At 41.5% G+C, this 22207-nt stretch overlaps 1 protein-coding gene and 1 pseudogene across 1 annotated transcript in view; one reads left to right on the forward strand and one right to left on the reverse strand.

Annotated features, from left to right (window-relative positions):
* Nucleotides 1–21979, forward strand: part of TCF20 (transcription factor 20) — a 63393-nt gene extending 41414 nt beyond the window's left edge. The window contains exons 2-4 of the mRNA XM_065413163.1: nucleotides 12598–12691; nucleotides 18851–18900; nucleotides 21858–21979. Coding sequence (XP_065269235.1) covers nucleotides 12598–12691; nucleotides 18851–18900; nucleotides 21858–21941 — 228 coding nt within the window. The 3' untranslated portion in view covers nucleotides 21942–21979. The remainder of the gene's footprint in view (nucleotides 1–12597; nucleotides 12692–18850; nucleotides 18901–21857) is intronic.
* On the reverse strand, nucleotides 2031–8529 carry LOC135890244 (SCAN domain-containing protein 3-like; annotated as a pseudogene).
* Nucleotides 21980–22207: the final 228 nt, after the last annotated feature.

A 22207-nucleotide genomic window follows, 5' to 3' on the forward strand; every position in this document is an offset into this window, starting at 1 on the left:
AGTACTGACATTTGGACAAATGTAAATACCAGCATTTGCTTTATTGTAAAGGCTGAAAATAATATAGATATTTACTTAATGCAATATATGACATTGTAACATATTTATAAAGCTTGAATTGACCTAAAAATTTAAAGATGTTTTCCCCTGATTCTGTATATGATTAAAAAAGTAGCATCCTTTAATATCTTTAAAATTTACTGTGGGTTCTTTGATGCAGCATATTTTATTTATTTTAATAGATTATAGTAAATTTAGGCCTTAAATGGGTTGCCATAATTTCAAATCTATTTTTAAACAATTTTAAAAGAAATGTGTATTTAATTAATTTTTTAAAATCTGATTTAAATTTTAAAAAATCATTTTTTTATTTTTAAAAAATAGATTTTTATCCATCCTGTTTCTGACCATGTAAAATAGTGTCAATTCTTGCATATTTTGCCTACTTTAATAAGAATTTAGAAATTAACATTCGCTTTATTCTAATACGTAAATGAGTATAAATAAAGTAAATAATCTCGTTACCCTGAGTACAAATCTCTCCAACAATCTGAGAGAGTTTGATAATTATAATAGGTTAGCGCTGAATCTTTTTCCTTTGTCTGTTGTTTTCTTTCCCAATAAGGATTTGGTATACAATTTGAAGTCTCTTCCATGTACTGTATAATTTTCCCACTCCAAAGTATTCAAGTATTTTTAAAAATCCATTATCAAAAGGAAAATTGCTTTTTTGCAGGGAGCATACAGTAAACTCGTTGTTTACTGGCACTGGATTATTAAGATAAATCATCATTTTTTGAGTTGAAAAGTTTCAGGTTTAGCAAATATTATGCATTTACTTGTTTTGAAGCAAAAAATAAGTGCTGAAACCAATTCTGTTGCTCCTCCTAAAAATTAATTTCTTGAAGTAATATCTTTGAATTGTGTGCTGGATTGCTTTTGTTTTTCTGCCAGAGATTTTCTTTTTGATGACATGTTCAGTACTTTGACAATCAAAGACATAACCGTAAAAGGCAGAGCTATTGATTCTTATTTGGCTTATTCAGAAACTTTAAAATTGTGTGGGCTGTTCTTTTGTTTTGTTTTTTGGCACATAAACATTGCCATGCTACCTGGATCTGGCTATGTCCCATCTCAAATAGATAATCACCAAATATTTTCTCCTAATCTAATTCCCAAAGATGGTCTGTGAAAAGATCAATTACTGGTATGAATCCTTATGTGGCAAATGGTCTCTCTTACTGAGTGTGGTGTTCCCACAATTGTGTACCATCTTATGACATTTCTGTTTGTAAACTTCAGTAACTCTTTCCTTTTTTACCAATTCGCCTACCTCTACCGCGATTCCCTGCCTACCCTCCATCATTTCCCTTCCTGTCCTTCTTTTCTTTTCTACCATCCTTTTCTTGGGTTTCACCATCTGCCATGACTTTACTACTACTTTTCATCAGTTCTACCTCTGGAGAGTATTCATGCATGCTAGAGCCCTTGCTCTCTATACCAAGAGTCTGGAATATAGTTTCCTCACCTTTGGAGTATCTTAATAATAAGCCTGATCATGGAAGATGAATGTGAGTTTAAATGGAAATTCTCACCTGTAGTGAATTTTGGCCCTTCTGTTTACTTTTGCAGTTTTGGTCAGCTCTCTTCTTTTTTGCCGACTAAATAATAATGTACAGCTGTGTCTATTCTTTACTGGACCTAAACACAGTAGAAACACAAATAAGATGCTTTTCATATTCTTGTCTTTTTTATTGTTTCTTTTGCTTTTTTTGGTAAAAGATGGTTGTACAGCAGTTCTGAAGTAAATTTAAAAATGTTTTTACATAAAAGTCCAAATAATAATGAAAAACATTTCTGCAAATATGTCCAAAATTTTTCTCTATCAGAAACAGACAAAAAATCAATCTAATCCAGTAATAATGATAATAGTAACAACAAATATAATCCTGTTATATTGTACTTTATTAATGTAGTGTGATAATGAAATTAAAGTTCTGAGTTTTAACACATCCATTGTATGGATCAGACTACGTGCAGAAGTTCAGGAGCTCTTTGAATGGAAAGTCTGCAAGGTCATGTGTCTCCTTTGAAACTGGAAGGGAAGCTTCCAGGTTAGGATTAGTGACTGGCGGTTTCTTCAGAAAATGTAGTGCACTGAATGCCCTGAATGCCCTGTCACACAGCACAGTAGTAGGAAACGGGGACAAGAAACAGTAGTAGGAAACAGGGACAAGAAAAGAAAAGCAACTTTAGCTAGGGTCTTGTAGGTGTCCTCAAGCAGGCACACATTACTCCGGAAGTCCTGTAGTGTAACATTGGGCTGACTGAAGTAAGTTTTCACTCTTGCATCATTGCACATTTGCAGCATGAGGTACTTGAGATTGCTTAAATCCAAAAAGTCAAAGGAAACTAATCTGTCTTGCAATGCAGTTAGTTTGTTGGCAGCCAAAAAAACCTGAACCAGAATTGCTGAATGGGTCGGTCATGAAGATATACTGACAGAAAAAGTTTCCCTCACTTAAATGATTTTTCAAGATCCTCCAAAAGAATACCTAGGTATTTGATTATAGCTAAGCTGACCTTCCGCTGCACATTCTCATCTTGATAGCTGAGAAACTGATTAAGCACTTAAAAAACGGAAGTCTTTATCCTCTTCTAGGTGCTGGACAATGTCAGTGATTGTCATTCTCAATGTATTAATTACTTCAATGCTGTCAAATATCGTTAGCTGAGGTTTCTGAAGTTCCAGATTCAAGGAAGCAAGCTTTGGTAAAAACTCTTCTCAAAAAGAGCAAATAGCCACGTACTTCTGGATATTGTAGCTTTTGGGACAATTCTGGCGAAACTGTGTTCAAAACCTCAACGAGCTCTTTCCGGAGCTCAAATGGGCTTTGTACACTAATTGAAACGAAGCCACAGGACCAGGTTGTAATTCAGCAGCACCTTATGTGTCTCGCAGCTCATTTTGCACGTAGATGCGAATCTCCCTTTATTGATGCCGCTGGTGTTGAGCACATTGATGCAGTTTTTCACTACAGAATCAACCTCATCCATACTTTCCATTGAAGCCTTTCTGACAAGTACTTCTTGGTGGGCAAAACAGTGAAACAAAAAAAAAGTTTGCGTGCATTTTTCTTGGTAGCAGTTCAGCACCCCTACTTGTGCATTTTGCATAGTTGCTGCCCCATCAGCTGTCAAGCCACGCAGGTTGTCAAAAAGCTAATGTGGCACTCCTCCATTCTCGCCTGAACAGACTGAAAAGTGTGTTTGCCAGTTGGCCTAGCACTGAGGCTCATCAGACATAAAACACCTTCCAAAAACCAATGGCGATCACAGTCAAAAAAGAGAATAAATATGATTCCCTTGGGACATCAAGGCTCTCATCCAAGCACAGGTTGTAGAAAGCTGCAACTTTTTCAGCTATTTCATTTTGTAGAAAATTCGCCTGATCTCTTTTGCTCCTCTGTAACGTGTTGTTTCTCAGTGGTATCTCTCTGAAAAGTGTATTTTCTGCTTACATGGCCAAAACAATTTTCTTCACAAGTTCTCCGTTGCTAAATGCTTTCCTTGTTTTCCCCAAAGGTAGTGCGACTTTAAAAGTAACCATCTGTATCTGATCCGCTTTAAAAAAAATCTCTGAGCCATCGCTGTTGTCTTCTGAGTTCGGTTTTTGCATCATGTAACAGCTTGCGCCTCTGAAATTCATTGTGGTAATTCTGTTCAACAAACCCCTGCATGAGTGCTATAGTGACATTGCATTGCGTAAATTTTAATTTGATAAATTTATTTCTTACAAACAGCACACACTGCAACCTGCTTGGAAATGGAATTGGATGGCTTCAGAAACTGCCTTTTCCACTTGTCCTGAAATGTTCATTTTCCTTCCTTCCAGGTTCTGCTTTTCTTGGCAGCAGGTGGCTTCTCCAGAGCCATCTCTGTATCACATTCAGGGTCACTTTCTGGCACTGATTTTTAAAATAAAATTCTGATATCCATTCTCGTTTTTAACTCTGTTCTTAGCAGAAGGTGAAAATCTCAATTTATCCAGACACCACGCAGTGATCATGCCAATGATGTTGGTCAATAGTTGCTTATGGTGCTACAGAAGCATGAGATGTAAGCATCGTGGTTAGCCAATGAATACGCTTTGTGACTTGAAAGAAAACTGCACCTATGTAGTTTAGCTCTGCCTGTGCTGTAGTAATATTTAGAAGGGAATGAGTGCGCATTATGATTTATGGCATTTATAAGGCAACTTTAAAACTTAATATCTCAGCGATTGTTGGGATGCTTTGATGCATAGGTATAGTTTGACTTCTATATTTGGGCAGCAGGTCAGGGGGGATTTAACCTGGGCCAGCCTTACAGGTGGACAACATGGGTGACTGCCCAGGACACTGTGGTTGGGGGTCACTGTGGTCAAGAGGCCAGGAGCAGGGTGGGCCTGGGGTGCGAGGCTGCAGAATGAAGCTTGGCGGGGGAAGGCAGCAGGGACCAGGGGCGATGGGGGCAGCGCTGTGGAGGCAGAGGGGGCCAGGGGTGCCAAAATACAAGTTTGCCCATGGTGCCATTTTCTCTAATGCTGGCCCCAGGGCTGAAGCCCGAGCCCCTCTGCCCACAGAAGGTGGGTCAGGAACTTACAAGGTGCCTGCTGAGTCCAAAGTTCCTTCAGCATTATGCCCCACATGTCTCCAGAGGTGCTGCCCGGAGACGCTCAGGAGGCTGTGCGGTGCAGGGTGCTGACCCTTGCTGATGGCGCCAGCAAACACCAAGGCAGCGCATCTAGAATCAACAGCTGGGTGCTTCAGGGAGGGGCTACTGCTTTACCTCCTACCCACCCCTCTCTACCCAGGAGGCTGTTGTGGACACACAAAAATATGCTGGTGGCTGCATTTGAGAAACACTGATCTAGATGCTCCCTAACCTTTTTCTTAATCAAATTCTTTTGTTGGTTGTATGGCGAATTTAACAATCAAGTTTCTGAGTCTGTTACTGACCGTAATGGCGGTGGGGAGGGGGGATAAAGCCCCTGTATGTATTGTCTATTTTCCCCTCTTCCACAGAGCTCAAATTTAATATGTCCTTAATCAACATTTGTACATATTGAATAGAATTTCCATTTCAGCTTTTTCAGGCACCCCTTTAATTCTAATAGTTCTTCTTTCTCTTTTCCATATCATCCATTTTGAGCTGCAGCTGTCTTTCTGCTCGAGCAGCCTCATGCAGCACTGCAACTGTGATTCTATCTGCTGTTTCTCCCATTCCAGTTTACAGCACAGTAGCTCTATCTGCCAAAGCAGTGACTATCTCTTTTTAATTGCTGAAATCTTGGAAACTAAATCAGTCCTTAATTTCTTCAATTCAGTGTTGCTCTCTGATTCTGCTTTAGCCCAGGTGAAAATACTTGCTTACAGCTCCCATCTTCTAAAAACAAGGCCCTTCCAAAATCTTTCTCATCCCTCCCCGCGCTCCCACTCAATACCACTTAACAGTGACCTCCCAAAAATCATTCTACCTCCATTCCCACGATATCTCTAACAATAGCTCTTCACCTCTTCATGGGGCAGCAGTTGTTTGCTCAGTTTTCCCTCTTAGCTGCTGTGATCAAGCCCCTCTCTTCATAGTCTGCTTCCCTGGGAGGAGGACTCTGCTGCTACTTGTCATTCCAGCCTCACGGACGGTAGCTGGAGAGAGGATGACTCTAGCCAGCCTGCCTACTGACTAACCAGAAGCAACCAAAAGAAGACCTCCCCCCATGATTATTATTTTATTATTATAATTCTAATAAATCATAATACTTATATGTATTTCAGTTGAATTTAGATGCCTCAGTGTTTTACGCACTGTGCAAACATAGATAAGATACAGCCTCTGTCCTCAGTAGCTTACAGTCTAAAAAGACAAGACAGAGGGTGGAGTAAAGGGATATATCACACCTAGTGAAGGTTTCATTCCATCATGTTAGTGCCACACGTTTTTGTATTATGACAGTGGTGGGAGAGGAGGGAAAAATGAAGGGATACCTAAAAGGAAAAACAAAGGAAGTGGGGAGAGAATAGTGAGGGGACTAAATGATGGTGATAGAAGGGAGGGAAGTTATTTGGAGAGGGGCATGGAGGGCATCTGGAGTGAGGCTAAGAGTCTGAGGGCGGGGCCAGGAGCAAGCAGCCAATCGGCTGAGAGGAAACCACGTTCAGGGTAAAAACTGTAAAAAGCATAGTTTGAGATCAATGGAGGTGCCTGCTTGAAACTACTTCTGTAGCTGATCTCTGTAGTTGATCCCCAGCTGCTGGTGGAAAGTGTAGATGAGAAATCATCTGAGAAAGCACCAGCTTATAAGGCAGAATCAAAACAATCACTCTTTCTGATTCCACTCCACCCTGTGGGTTCAGTTCCTTAATTTTTCTCCCCTCCTTCCTAGGAATTTAAAATTAAACAAACAAATAAGGCTATAGCCAGCTCCCGGCTCCACACTAGGGAAAGGAGCAGTAGCTCCAGCAAGGCTTCTTTCTCCTCTGCTACCCTTTGTTGAGTCATTTTTCTGTTCCTGTCTAGTAAACCAGGGCTAGTTTAACTTTCAGATAACACAATAGTTAGTGGGGGGCCCCAGTGATCTTATGCTAAGTTGTCAGCGCAGCATTTTGCCTGCTAGCATGGAGCCAAAGGGAAGCAGCTTTTGGCCTGATCCTCTTCTCTGGCAGCCTAGGTCACTTCAGAAGACAAAAATATTGTACCTGGTTAGGAAGAGGAAGGGGGCTAGAAGGCCCAGGACAGGATCTTTTGTTTTGTAACCTGTAGGTAGAGGTACGACAAGGTATTTCTGACAAATAAGATGGAAGGGGAGGATGCGTGTATGTGTGCATGCAGGTGTAACCCCTTCTACTACAGTCAAAGACACTTCACTTAATAGTGGAGGAACCCAAATTGCAGAAAAAAAATAGTATCAGGTAGTTCCTAATTTGAAACATTGAATGAAACAGAGCAGAACTCTGGTGATTCTACAGTGCAGTGGGTCTCAAACTTTCCACAGTACTGTACCCCTGGGTCTGATTTGTCTTGAATACCTCAAGTTTCACCTCACTCAAAAACTAGTTGCTTACAAAATCAGACATAAAAATACAGAAGTGTCGCAGCACACTATTACTGACAAATTGCTTACGTTCTCGTTTTGTCTGTATGAAATTTTAGTTGGTTCTGACTTTGCTAATGCTTTTACGTATATAGCCTGTTTGTAAAACTAGGCAAATATCTAGATGAGTTGATGTACCCCCCTGGAAGACCTCTGTGTATCCCCAGAGGTATGCGTACCCCTGGTTAAGAACTGCTACTATATTTGTCACCCTGTTGTTCGCACTTCTAGATTGTGTGTTACTTCACATTGTCAGGTGAAGACTGAGCTGGAGCTAGGAAGAGTTGAGAGCTGTTAAAAAGCATGGTGAGGAAAAGATAATGTGTGTGGCTTTAGCTTTGAGCTCTGGTCAAGCGTAGTATTTGTTATAGCTTTGATAACTTAGTTCAAGAGATTTGGAGGGGGGGGGGTGGGTGTCTTTCCCAGATCTAACTCTACCATCCCTTTAACCTGCTCCAGGTGAGAGATACTGTTTTGTGATTCTAGCTAGTTTATGAGGGAGGGGCCTGTTAACCAATCATTGCTGCTTTGTATTTGAGTCAAGAGTTGGCTAGATGCTTGGCAGTGATTACCATTCATCAGCCCTTCTCCCTGGGAGCCTTGTCCAAGTGCTGGTCGTCAGCTTTTCAGAGCAGAGGAGGTGAAGCAGACTACCTACTGAGCAATAATAACAGGAGTACTTGTGGCACCTTAGAGACTAACAAATTTATTAGAGCATAAGCTTTCGTGGGCTACAACCCACTTCTTCGGATGCATATCATATGCATCCGAAGAAGTGGGTTGTAGCCCACGAAAGCTTATGCTCTAATAAATTTGTTAGTCTCTAAGGTGCCACAAGTACTCCTGTTATTTTTGCGGATACAGACTAACACGGCTGCTACTCTGAATACTGAGCAATAGGCATTTAGCTTCCCTTAAGAGCCTGTGTTCTCTCTCCCTGGCTAAGGATAGCATAATTCCTTTGAAAGCGGGTAGCAAGCTGCTACCATGTCCTGGTGACTGTCTGCGGGAGTGAAAACTTGAACAGAAACTGAAGAGCTTAGTTTGTGGCAGTTAGGCATAATTCATGTATCTTCCTGTGCAAGTTCTAGTATTTGTTTATACCTTGGTTTTAGTATTTTTTTTAATGGTAAAATGCACATTTTATGTGCATGTGAAAATGAGGGTGTTAATACTGGCCGTAGTCAGACATAGTGCAAGCAGGAGCTGTACGTACTTACATCTTTCAGAGCGCCTCAGTCCTGACCTGCAGAACCCACTGTTCTTTCAGCTCTGCGTTTCTCCAAGAGGTTGCCAGTCATGTTTGTGGGGGTTCTTAATTTTGAAATACTGTCTCTGCAGAATTAGGCTGAAACCATCTAGCCATCTCTATTCACTTACCGTATGTTTAAAATCATCTAGAGGTACTCTGATACCATGTGTATGTGATATAAGAATCTCCCTAATAGAGATTTATGAGTTATTTTATGTCTGTATAAATTTACAGGTAATCAGCTATATTTATTCTCTTTCTGATGTATGAAGGATAGGGAACTGGAAAGAAATGGAGAGTAGTTTGGTGTGTGTATGTGGTTCCTCCACCCTCCCTTGAAAGAAGCAGATGGTTGTGGGTCCCAGGAGATAGAGGAGATGGAGTTATTAGACTGTCAGTGAGTTGTGAAAAGCAGCAGCATCTGCCAGAATGGAGACTTGTTCAGCAGCAGGAGAGTGAGCAGTAGATGATCTCTGCCTTGAGCAGTCAATGGAATTGCAGTCCAATGGGGAATTGCTGTTGTGGGGGTTGTTGCCGGCAACCTTCGTAATAATCCAGTTGGTCAGGCACAGAAGGGAGATAAAGGGCCGATTCCTGCACTTTGGCCGTCTCACTTTATTGAAATTTTGTGTCTCTATTTATCCATCACTAACAGAACCGTAGTGTGAAAAAGCTCCTGACCCATTCTGAGCAGGGCTGTTCATGTAAATGAACAAAAAATTGGGCACGTTGAACGTTATGGGAAAGACACATGCTTCAAAATGTTCTGTGCTTCTGTGATGCTGCAGCACCCTCAGAAGAGCAGGATAGACTGGGCTGAAACTGTATAGGGAGGATTGCTATAAAATATAAAGGAATGTTTTGAAAAAGGCAACATACTGTTTTATGGTGTGTTGAAGTTACTTTTTTGTCTGCAGTTAAATCGTACAATACACTCTTCAAAATATTCCATTTAGTTTGAAGATATCTTTCCACAACTTCAGCTCATTCTCTGCTGCTCCATCTCCTCTGCTCTTATTGATTGTGCTCTGTACAAGAAAGATCATTGTGGGGAAGAATACATGTGGGAATGCCCTCTTTTATTGCTGCAGTGCTATGGCACTTCAAAGGAGCAGGCAAGGGTGGAAGGGCATGTGCCTCAAAGGAATAACACTGGGCATGCAGAGCTCCATTCAAGAAGAATGGCTGACTTGGACTATGCCCTGTTAGAATCATTAGCCTTGGTTGGCCATGTCTAAAAGTGAGAATGGAGGGGGTTGGGGTGGGGGGTGGTAGAGAGCTGTGTGATTCAGGACTCCTGAGGAGGCGTTTTGAGCATAACTGCCATGAGTGAAACTAGGACTGTTGTCAGTACTACTCCTGGGGGAATTGTGCACCAAAAAATTAAAAATTCTGGACACAATATTTTAAAATTCTGCATATTTTATTTGTCAAAATAACACAATATAATTACTCCAGTTTAAATTATGTTGGTAATTTATTACAAAATACCTGTCAGCAAGTATGTCTATAACAATACAGAGAAAAAAGATTCAGGAAATGTTTTTTTGACAAATAGATTCCTTACTAGCCATATTAATCCAGAACTTTGAGTAATAATTCATTTAAACTACAATCCAGAAACATATTTCCTGTGCCCCTCAGAAGCAGGTCAAAGGCTTGGGGGAATCAGGGGTAACGGAGGAGCTGAGGGAGAGGCTAGTAATTGCTGGGAAGAAGCCTGGGTGTGAATTTGGAGGGTTGTTGGGTGTGGGTGGAAGAAGTATGGAACAGTTGAGTTTTTTTGGGGTGGGGGATTGTTAGGGAGCCTCCCCCATGCGGACCCTGGCTGACCCCTAGCCTTTCTCATTCAGTCAGGCACATCTGCCCCTGTCCCCATGTGTCCCTACACCACCACTCAGCCACTCTGTCCCCATGTGCTCCTGCACCCCCACTCCCATTCAGCCTCCACCCCAGTATGTCCTCCTCTCCCACTAGCCCTTCAGAGCCCCAGTCTGTGACCCCCCCAGCATTCCATGATCTGGCCCTATGGGCAGGGCACTGTGAGGAATGTAGCCTCTTCTTTTCCCTAGCTACAGCTAGGGCTGCTCCCGCCTGGGAGCAGCTGCTCTCTGTTCTGGCACTTCAGCAGCCTTTGGTGGGCAAAAGGGGTAACTGCAGTACCTCTCCAGCAGAATGTATTTTCTGTGGAGAAAAAAAAAAATCTGCACTAGACATTAATTCTGTGCATGCACAGTGGTGCAGAATTCCCCCAGGAGTACAGTACATATGATTCTCCTGTGGCTGACTTTACAGGCAAGACTCAATAGTTTGCCAGGAAAAGCCATTTGCTACATGTTGAGGCTGGTTATAGTCCCATGAGTAAGTGAATTACAAAACTTGCCAGGAGGTCCAAGCAGTTTGGTATAGATTAAAGTCCTAGAAGTTTTACCTTTGGAAACCAGGGGTCATATTCTGACAAATAAAAATAAGTTAGTTGGCTTTTTTATCCTGGACCTCAAGGACACTTTCTTATGTCATAAATATTGTACTAGTTTTTCATGATTGAGGGTTGCTGCTTAAAAGACACCCAGGAGTTGATTTAGTAAAGGATACTGCAGATCAGGATTACGGTGCACTGGCATAACTGTGAGAAGACTGGATTTGTACAAGTCACGAGAACTGGCATCTCAGACTTTCCCATTTATTACATCTGCTTTGATTCAAAGAGGCACCTGGCATATGGTTGGAGGAAGTTGATTTTGCTTTCATACTCAGTCATTTACATGTTAAACTACATCCTTCACTGTCTGCATGGCATGGTGGAGAGAGCAGTGAATGCCTTTGTCAATTTTCCCCCTGATTTTTTAAAAAGGGTGTTATACTATAACCCCCTACTTACTATAGAGACAAGAACTTCTCTGTGGATCAGATCTGAGACTTGCTTGGTGATAAAAGACCAGTTTTAGATCTGTATATATGTATAGTCTGCGTTCAAAAGACAACTTTGTTATGGTCCAAATTTCAGGTGATTCTGACCAATTGTTCAAGCACTTATTTTTTTAATGCTTTTTGCCACATTTTATCACCAAAACTGAATTTGCTGTGTTTCTTATAGGTTTATTTTTTATAACCAGAGTGTTCTTGTAGGTATTGGGGTGTGTTTTTTGTTGTGGTGCTCGCAACCTTAAATGGAATCTGTGCTAGCCACGACAGGTCCTTTTATAAAGAAGGGAAACTTCAGCCTGTCAGAAACAAGCTTTCTTCAAAAGCTTACATTAGTTTATGCTTTTGAAAAACACTTACTTTACTTATAAAGTTGCTCTCTGAATGAAATACACTGTAGGCCTAATTCTCTAAAGCCATTAAGGCTGCAGTAAGTCAGTGAATAGCTCTCACTTTGTTGCATTCACACCCATCTGATAAAATTATTAAATATATGAACCAGTTGAGATATTAGAAATAAGTAATGGAAATTAAAAATGGTCATCAGATAAGTTCAATGTTTGTAATGGCTCAGCCATTCCCAATCTCTAGTCAAGCCTAAATTGATTGTATCTATATGCAAACTAGATACAATCAATTTAGGCTTGAATAGAGACTGGGAATGGCTGAGCCATTACAAACATTGAATCTATCTCCCCATGTAAGTATTCTCACACTTCTTATCAAACTGTCTGTACTGGGCTATCTTGATTATCACTTCAAAAGTTTTTTCTCTTACTTAATTGGCCTCTCAGAGTTGGTAAGACAACTCCCACCTTTTCATGCTCTCTGTATGTGTATATATATCTCCTCAATATATGTTCCATTCTATGCATCTGAAGAAGTGGGCTGTAGCCCACGAAAGCTTATGCTCAAATAAATTTGTTAGTCTCTAAGGTGCCACAGGTACTCCTGTTCTTTTTGCGGATACAGACATGTCTGCTACTCTGAAACCTGCTATTTAACAGTACATAAAGTCCAGTTACCACTGCTGTGCAAAAGTATGTTGTTTGAAAAACCTATAGTTTTATCCACTGAATGGCGGGATCCATTATTTGATGTTTGAAGGGAATGTACCAGTAATCTAAAAAGTGATCTTTGGGACCCGGTGGCTCTTGATAAATTTTGAGAAAATAGCTTGTGAAATTGCTGAAGTTTGTATGGTAGAAATACCAGGAAAAGGTGTATGGAGGGAGGATATAGAAGGCTCACCTATTTGCTAATATTTCTATTTTTCCATCCCTTTCAGAAATGTTCCCACTGCCAAGAGCCAGGAGCCACCTTAGGCTGCTACAACAAAGGTTGCTCCTTCCGATACCATTACCCGTGTGCCATTGATGCAGGTAAGAACAAATAAGATTAATAATATCTTACACTTATAGGACACATATTGCCCCCAAAGTATTCCAGAGCACTTTACAAACTGCTATACTCTGAATTTCTTAACCCACCATGGGAATACAGTAATGTAAGGGATGGAGCATGGCAGCTGATAAAACAGAGCATGGCAGCACTTTGGCACAAGTTGGATTGAGAAATGTAGAAGAATCTTCTTGAAACTGCAGAAAGAATTTTAAATTTGTAGAATGCAGCTAAAAAACCTGGAATTTAGCCATGACATGGGAGATAAACCCCCTTTCCCTGTGAAAAATGTACAGGCTGCTTAAGGACTCCCAATAATGAGAACCTCTGATTTTTCATGTCATCTGAAAGACAGCACCTCCTACAGTGACACGCTCCTTAGCAGTACAGTTGGGCATTAGCCTAGTAGATTCCAAATGGAAAGTGTCACCTGCTGAGTCATAAACACCACTTCCAGTAGCACCTCATTTGTGCCCACACAAATCTCTTATCCAAGCACTGACATTGCTCACTTCTGGTCAGCTATGAAAATATCAGCCTGGGTGGTATAGCTTTTAGAGGAGCTGCTCCTTTTGCTCAGTGATCAGAGTACTAGTGCTATCTGTGTGTGCACTTGTCCTTATGACAGTAGTGTCTGGCGTGAACATAGATTATTTAGAACTGTGGTTTTCAACCAGTGGTCCGGGGACCCTGAGGTGGGGGAGGGGGCAGGTTTCAGGATGTCTGCCAAAATAAACCAGAGAGCAGGGTTAGCGTTAGGCTCCCTGTGGCCCAGGGCAGAAGGCTGAAGCCAAAGCCCAAGCAACTTAACTTTGCTGGGCAATTGCCCTGCTTGCTATCCCCTAAAACTGGCCCTTGCTTTTAATCTACTGGATATGCAGAAAAACAGTTGTTGTGGCACAGGTGGACTGTGGAGTTTTTATAGCTCTTTGGGGGTTATGGGGGGAGCTCAGAAAGAAAAAGACGGAGAACCTCTGATTTAGAAGACAGGATTAGGGTTGGGCATTTGAATGGTCCAAAAATTATTCATCAAATATTTTAAAGTGCTAATTGATTAGAACAGTAACAATGGTAACAAAGAAGAGTAAGACCTTATGGTCTTCAGTAGACTTACTCTTAGATACATATGCCTAATTACAAGAAACAAGTTACTTAACTGAGTTATTTTAACTTGGAAAAATGCAAAACACTATTAAATGAAGTTCTAAAAAATGAAAGAATGGCACCATGATTCAATCAAAAAGGTAAGCAACTGCCTACATCAGGCATTCTTGCTAGAATATTTGACCAAGGTCAAATAATAGGTGGTCAGCTGACATTATTTGACTGATCGATTGACTGGCTTGCTTAACCTACACAGGATATTTCGTTGCAGGAGAAGGGGTGAGTTTCCTGAACTTCGTCTTCCTGTGTATGACTGTACAGCACCTAGCACAATAGGGCCCCAACCTATTGGTCCTCTACGTGCTACCACAATCAAAATGCTAAATAATAAAACAGAATTAAAATTGCAATGGAATTCAGGGTTCTTTGATGTTGAATTTGATCCAGTTAAGGCCTCACCTACTGTGTGGTATGACACACACACTTTAAAATTACACACCAAAAAACTATGTTAAAAGGACTTTGTAATCTTAATAAAGTCAAGCAGTCAGAAGTTAGGAAATGCCTGAAGTATTTATTTACGAGATCATACTATTTTTTTCCACAGGACCCCTACCTTATTCAGTGCACAGAATGTATGGTGCTCACTTAATGAGTAGCTATTCAATATTATGTTTTCTCATTGTTCAGTGTGTGACTCCGGGCCTTATTTACTACTACACATTAGTCAAACCCTGCTCTGCAGACAGAATTATTAATTTTCTCATGGGTTTTTCTGTGGTGCTCATCACTGTAGCATGAGTGTTCCACAAATGCTAATGAATTTATGTTCATATCACCCCTGTGAGATGTGGAGTGTTATCCCCATTTTACAGATGGGGAACTGAGGCACAGAGAGATTAATGTAAAAAATGTCCACTAATTTTGGATGCCCAATTCGAGAGGCCTAGGACATGATGTTTCAGAGTACTCAGCATTATATGACACTTCATTTGTTCAAAGAATAGCTCACGTTGACATTAGCTGTAGCTGTGATTTCTCAGCTGTTCTTCAAATCAGAGCCCAATATCTCAAGCTACGCACTTGGAAAATGAGGAACGCCCAATTACTTGATCATGTGTGAAAAGTCTGGGTTAAGTGACTTGCCCAGCATTACATAAGAAAATTCTGTGGCAGAGGCAGGGATAAAATTCAGTTCTTCGGGGCAGCATTCAGACGCCCTAACTAGGAGTCTGTCATCTTTCTTCCTGCTATTCCCTGCCTCTTTCCCTACACACCTTCCAGCTTCTGCAACATGAAGGAGGGATCCTATAAACAGTCTCCTCTACTACGCAGTCCTGATTCATCACTGAAGCAGGTCTGTGCTGTGCACTGGATGAGCATGGGTCCTGTGGAAAAAAAAGTCATCATGTAATTTAAAGCCTGTCTCATAATGCATATGCACAAGGAGGCCAAATTTGGCAACCTTACTGCTGTCATTTCCTAATTTTTGCATACTTGATGTTCTTTTAACATAGTTTTATGTGTAACTTCCTAGATCTTGAAAAAACAGAAATTCCATCATGTGGCGTCATAGTCACACGCATATGTCGTTAGCAGGATTGAAATCTAGAGCCACCACACAAACACTTCCTGCTTGAGCTAACGGGTTAACTGAGAGTAGTGGTAGGTTGTCATACTCTGTGGACCAGTACGAGAGGGGGATGAGACACCTTGCAAATGGGTTTCACATATATTTGTAACAGCAGAGGAATGGTGAGACTCTGGAGTCTTGGATTCCATTCCAGGCTCTGTAGGCAAGTGTGCTTTATCGGACATAAACTCTTCTGCCCATTTCCCCACAAGTGAGTCTTTCTGCCCCATCTTATCCAGCTAGTCCCTGTCCCAGTCCTGTATCTTCTCCATCTCTTGTCTTCAGCATCTTGCTTTATGCATGCTAGATGTGGATGCTACAGAAACAGGATATTGACACTCGCTGCCTTCAAATTGAAATGCTACACTAACAAGGAGGTAATCACCCAAATTTACAGCATAACTGTAGTGATACCTGATATCAATAAGATGGTAAAAGGAAATTTGAGTTTGTGTGACATGTGGTTTGGGTGAGTGGAGGAAAAGTGGGAGCAAGTTTTGCAGGGACTGGTGCCGAATGCCAGGGTCAGTGGGCACCTGTGGTGAGTGTGATTCAACGATGTGGCTGACTGGACGATATGTGGAATGGCATGTTTCACAAGGCTGTGTGAGGACATGTGGAGGAAGATTGCTGGCCCATGACTCCTATGTGTTGTGTTTACTGTTCGTTGTGATGTGACTTTATGGTGCTTTGCACTATGGTAATAATAATATGGAGATGGCTATTGTTAACGTTTCATCTGTGTTTAGCTTTCATCTGTTCAAATTTGTAAAGAACCACTGACGTCTGAGATAACTTAGTCCTAGAGACATCTCCATGGAAACAGGATCCTTGTTTCTTGAGATTTCACATCCACTCCCTCTATTTTTTTTCTTCCCCACCTGGAGTCCAATCCTGATTGTTACATCACAGTTGTCTCCACAGCATCCATATTATGTGATATCACAAACAAAGGATATGTACTCCATAAACAGAATAACTAGCAAATGATGAATTCTTAAGGGACAAAAAACCCTCTTTGCTTGCAAATATTCTTTGTGAAGGGTAACAAACCAGAGAGAGAAAGAGAGAGACAAAGTACAAGGAGATATAAGCATAATTGTGTGTTAAAATCACCTTTTGTTATATGTTTTCCCTGACATACAGGAAAACCTGCTCAAACAAGGTGCATGGCTGCCTTTCCATCTTCCTCCTTGAACTGATCTTAGCTTGATGTATTGTTGTCTTGCTATCTAAAATTACCTCCTTGGAGTTGATTTTTAAAGTTTACTTGACTGGGAAATGAAATGTGTGACCTTAGGTCGCCAGTTCAAATCCAGGCCAGGTTGGTAGTAAGCAAAAGTTTTTGCCATCTTAGGAGTAGTCAGTGGCAGTTGTGAAATGATCTCACGGTGTCTCTCCCATTCCCAGTGCGGAAATAAGTGTCCCTAACCTTTAACACTAATTACCACAGTTGGCATTAGTTGCCTCTAATGTTGGCATTTATGGCAAAAAAAGACAAAGATTGAATAATAGATATTGAGCTTTTCTCACCCCCACGCATGGTCCAGATCCAGGGCATGAGTTGTCTTGACAGGAAACAGTGTGTGGAAGCTTATACTGCCCGCCCCCTTGTGCTCTTCCCATTTGGGGGATGAATGGAGGATTTCATCTGTCACCTGTGCTGAATTCACTAAAAGGAGAAAACAATCTTCTCTCTCTAATATTTTCAGGTTTGTTCTGATGGTTACTGTGTTGTACAATGATAATTCATGGTATAGTCTCATTGTGCAAAATTCCTATCTTTATAATGAGACAGTCTTTGCTATACTGCATTTGAAATTATTGCCCTTAGCGCAGGGATAAGGGTTTTCATTCTCTTTTTTAAATCTCTGAAGTAACTTAGGCTATTGCATGCTACTTCCTTTTGATTCAGGCCAGAGGCATTGATCTTGAAACTGAGAAGCGTTTCATACCAGCAAAGGAAACTCTGCTTGGGTGTCTAGAAAGCGTTGCCCTGGAGCCCTAGGTGCTGTCTGTTAAACTCATCTAGCAGATTGGAACAGCAGAGAGCTGTAGTTATGCTACATACTTAAGATTTTAAATTAGCACATTTTATTAACCACTGTGCAACTTGCTGGCAATCTGGGGACATTGGAGAGGACACGAGGTCATAAATGCCTTGCTGAATTCTTACACTGGAGAGCCACCAAAAATAACGCAGTAATGAGATGCTGGCTGAGTAACATCAGGTATTTGGAGGTGGTGTCAAAAGTTTGACCAAGAGTGGGGCCGCGCCATAGACGACAATACCTGGCAGATGCAGCTGAACCCCCTATGTAGAGTGCACTGCTGCTTCAAGTTTTGATTGTGAAATGGAAATGTGGGGCACTTGGAAATCCCTAAGTAGAAGGCTGGAGCTCCAAAGTTTGCACTGCCTTGTTGCCTTTAGTGCACCCTCTTCTATGGATACAGTACTTAACGGTTCCAGGAGCTGTTAATGTAGCACCTCTTAACAATGCTAAAGTCACTTTTTAAAAACAAACGTGATCTGTTCTAGTGTCCTTAAAAAATGTGAAGTCATTAAACTGTCTCTTAGATTAGTGAAGCTTCACAGTTACAGAGTGTGGCAGCAGATCCAAGAGCAATATGAGTGACCCTGCGGTATATCAAGCATGGTGCCAATGAACAAAACTTGATCACTAGATTTGGGGCTGGAAATAAGTCACAACACACACACCAACTTTTTTCTGCCTCTGATATTTCAGGGACTTTGTGCTAAACATGGGGGGCAGTCACTTTCCTCTGAAGCATAAAGCAGGGATAATATGCTAAGATGAGATGGGTGTATCTCAGGGGTTCTCAAACTGGGAGTCAGGACCCCTCAGGGGGTCGCAAGGTTATTACATGGGGGGGTTGTGAGCTGTCAGCCTCCACCCCAAACCTCACTTCACCTTCAGCATTTATAATGGTGTTAAATTTAAAACACTTTAAAATATAAGGGGGGGGGGGGGTCACACTCAGAGGCTTGCTATGTGAAAGGGGTCACCAGTACAAAAGTTTGAGAACTACTGGTGTATCTGGTCTTTCCTGTCTTTGTATTTCTAAGGGTTAGAATCCATGAAGCCAGGAGAGATTTGTGGGTTTGCTCTGACTTTTACTCCTTATGCAGCAGTTAGGCGTTAGGGGAAATTTGGGGTTGGCATATTGATTGCAGTAAGGACAATATCACTCAGGTCTATTGGTAACTTAATTTACTAAAATATTCCTGAAACCCCTTTCCTCCAAAAAACCCCAAATAGTAATTCTAGAAGCGATCTCTGAATACAACATCTACCTGAAAGGTATGATGAATACACACACATTATGCAAAGTATACTTTTATAAATAAAATAATCAAATTGCTGTCTGTCTTCTCCTCTAGATTGTTTACTAAACGAAGAGAATTTCTCAGTGAGGTGCCCCAAGCACAAGGTAAGAGGAAACCTCTTCCCTGCTAGGTCCATTCAGTGCTGTCCTCCTCTGGGCTCTGTCTACATTTGTTTTAATGAAGTAATTTTATACCCAGATAACATGTTTTAGAGGGAGGAGATGCTTTTAGATGAAGGTGTGTGTGTGTGTGTGGTTCTGTGGGAGATGCATTTTGGGGGATAAGTATCTACCTAGAAGAATACAGATTGCTTAAGAAGATCTGTGAAGCCTACTGTATGTCTTTGCCATTTGCTGTCTAGACCTTCAGAGAGACTATATGAAACCCAGCTTAATTTCCTATCTTTTATGGTACAGTCAATACACTCCTTCTTTTTGAGTGCTATACTGCAACTTTTTGGTGAAGGTTCTTTCTGGGCTTTACCAGGGATGCAAGAAGGAAGGAAAAATATCTAATGCAAAAGTTTTTAATCAGCTGTTGGAAGCAAGGACTTGCCAGAAATAGAAGCAGCTTGTCATAGTTCAGCAGCAGTTACCAGGTTGAGTACAGTTGCTCAGCTGATTCTATTTCCCTCATGTCCTCAGTACAAGTTACTGAAGCATCAGCCTGTATAACTAGGTGATCAAAGACGTAAGGAGGAATGGCGATTCTGGTGGCTAGCAGGAATCTATTTAAATTGTGTGAGAGTATAGACAGCACAACTTGTAATTTAGATTTTGGGAGGGGAAGATTCTGCTCTTTAGCACTTGCAAGAATGCTTCAGAGAATTCAGTTACTCCATTCAGGAACTTGTCAGTAGCTCTCTTCTGCTGTGCCTTGGATTAGACTGACATCTGGTGGCTTCTGGTATTTTTACAAGGTAGTTCTGAAAGATAAAATCTGTGTAAAGGAGAAAAGTATATTGAGCAAGTGGTTTTGCCACAATAAGCTATTTTTATGTATTCACACTTTTTAAAAAACAGTGGTGGTTTGTTTTTTACGTTAAAAATTCAGATCCTGTCTAGCTTGGAAGACTCTAGGGCTTTGGTTATCAATTTGTAAGCGATGATCAGCCTCCCTTTTTCTCATCCTTTCATTTAAAAATAAAATAAAATTCTAGTCCTTATGGTTGCAGAGAGAACCGCAGAAATGTGGAACAAGCATAAACCAATGTATTAATGCCTGCCTGAATCTACAGGCAGCCTGAAACAACAATTGAAAGGTGTGAACTGCCCCAACAGCTGGATGAAACTGGTGTCTTCTTTTTCTGACACTTGTCTAGTGTGATTGTGAAGGATCTGTAACACAAGGATTTCCTGGTTTTGCTGTCCACTGACAAGACATGTTATAGCAGTGGTTCTCAAACTATGGTTTGGGACCCCAAAATGGGTTGTGACCTTGTTTTAATGGGGTCACCAGGGCTGTCTTGAACTTGCTGGGGCCCGGGCCTGGAGCCCAACCCCCACCACCCAGGGTCGAAGCCCAAGCCCACTGGCCAGGGCCAAAGCCCAAGCACGGGGGCTTCAGCCCTTGGCGGCAGAGCTCAGGTTGTTGCCTGGTGCTGAAGCCCTTGGGTTTTGGCCTCCCCATCCGGGGCGGTGGGGCTTTGGCTTTGCCTCTCCCCACACCCCCACTAGGGGGACAGTGGGGCTCAGGTGGGCTCAGGCTTCAGTCCCCCACTCCTAGGGTCATGTAGTAATTTTTGTTGTCAGAAGGGGGTTGCGGTACAATAAAGTTGAGAACCCCTGTGTTATAGGGTTAAAAAAATTAAAATAAAATAAACTTTTAAAGCTTTCCAGCATTCAGTTCTTGCAGATAGGTTTGGTTGGCAGTGCTGTATTAGTATTTGCAATGATGGTCCTCAAACTACGATAGGAAAACATTAAAACACAGCTGCCTTGTGACTAGAATGCAGTCTGTTTTATAAGCTATTTGAACAAAGTTGAAGGAACAGAGGATGGCAGTGGAACTGAAACAGGTACCTGATGAAGCTGTAAAAGTGTGACGTTTACTAACAGTAAGCCCAGTACAGATCTTTTGCCTATTTTATGGGAAGAAATTGGCATTCGTCATCTGCAGCTTCTCTTTCTCGCTGAAGTTCGTTCATGGTAAAGTTTTGAGTCACTTGTTTGAGCTCAAGAGAGAATGGAAGGATTTTCCTTGCTTGAATGTGGCTCTGCCCTTGCTGAATGCTTCACTGATCAGCATTAGTTTGCTCCAAATCTTCCTGGGAAGAATTACATGGGTTCTCAGCCTGGGGGTCATGACCCACCTTACCCTTCCAATATTGTAAATGGGAGGGTGCGGGGGCCAAGCTAGAGATGGTTGTGGGATGATCCTGATATGGAAAAAGCGGTCTTGATGTGGAAAAGGCTGAGAACCACTGTGTTAAAATGACTCACTGGAGAAAAAGTTAAACTGTGACTTTGCGAGAGCCAGAAGGGTGAAAGTTGAGTAATTGAGAGAGGAAGGGACTTTTAGTTAGACTGTTTAAAGCTCTTTGCTTTTTGTTAATGCCTATTTAACCTCAGTAGCTAATTAACACTAGACACTCCATCTCTTTAATTGAGGTTTGAGAGCTAACTTTATAAATCCTCTGACACATCCAGTAGGTGCTCCAGCAGAGCCAGGGATGGCCATGCTCAACATTCCTGATATTTTTAGGGTTGAGTAACAGTGTTGGGGAGAGAACTTTTAAGCCTCTTGTATAGACCATAAAAGGGCACATGCCCAGTGTTTCAGAAATCCTTTGCAAGTCACCTTTAAAGGGTTTTATTGAGAAATTTTGCTTTTTTTGTGAAATTCTGTATATATATTTTTAAATTTAAAACCATACTCTCCACTCTTGCTTAATGACAACTCTTGTCATGGGGAAAATCCTGTCTGAAAATCTGTATAACTCATTCCAGTGTACTGACTTTTCTTTCTCTCTTTCATTCTCTGTGTGCCTCTCTTTCCCTCCCCTGTCTCTTGCTTTCCCTCATATCTCCCTGCTCCTCCTCCTTTTGGCTTGGTTCATCAGCCCCTCCTTCCTTGCTCTCTTCCCTCCTTGCAGAACAAGATGGTGAAAGGCAGTCTCAGCACAGAGCAGTCGGAGCGGGGGTGAGGGGGGAAGTGTGCTCCTGGGAATGGAAATAAAAGCAAGCACAGGTGAGTTGGGGGAAGGACTTCCAGTTCCCTCCATGCCCTTTCTGTGGGAGAAGTAGGGGCAGTTTGTACACACGCAGAGGTTATAACTGGGATTGCTGTGATTTTTGTTCCTCAGTTTTCTTCAGGCTAGTGGTTTTATTTTTGTATTTCTTTAGCAATTCCCTCTGTTTACAGGTGAAGGGCAAAGCTTAATAACTGCCCTTCTCTACTGTTGCTGGATTT

This window comes from Emys orbicularis, chromosome 1, assembly GCF_028017835.1.
Source record: "Emys orbicularis isolate rEmyOrb1 chromosome 1, rEmyOrb1.hap1, whole genome shotgun sequence".
Classification (NCBI taxonomy): domain Eukaryota; kingdom Metazoa; phylum Chordata; order Testudines; family Emydidae; genus Emys; species Emys orbicularis.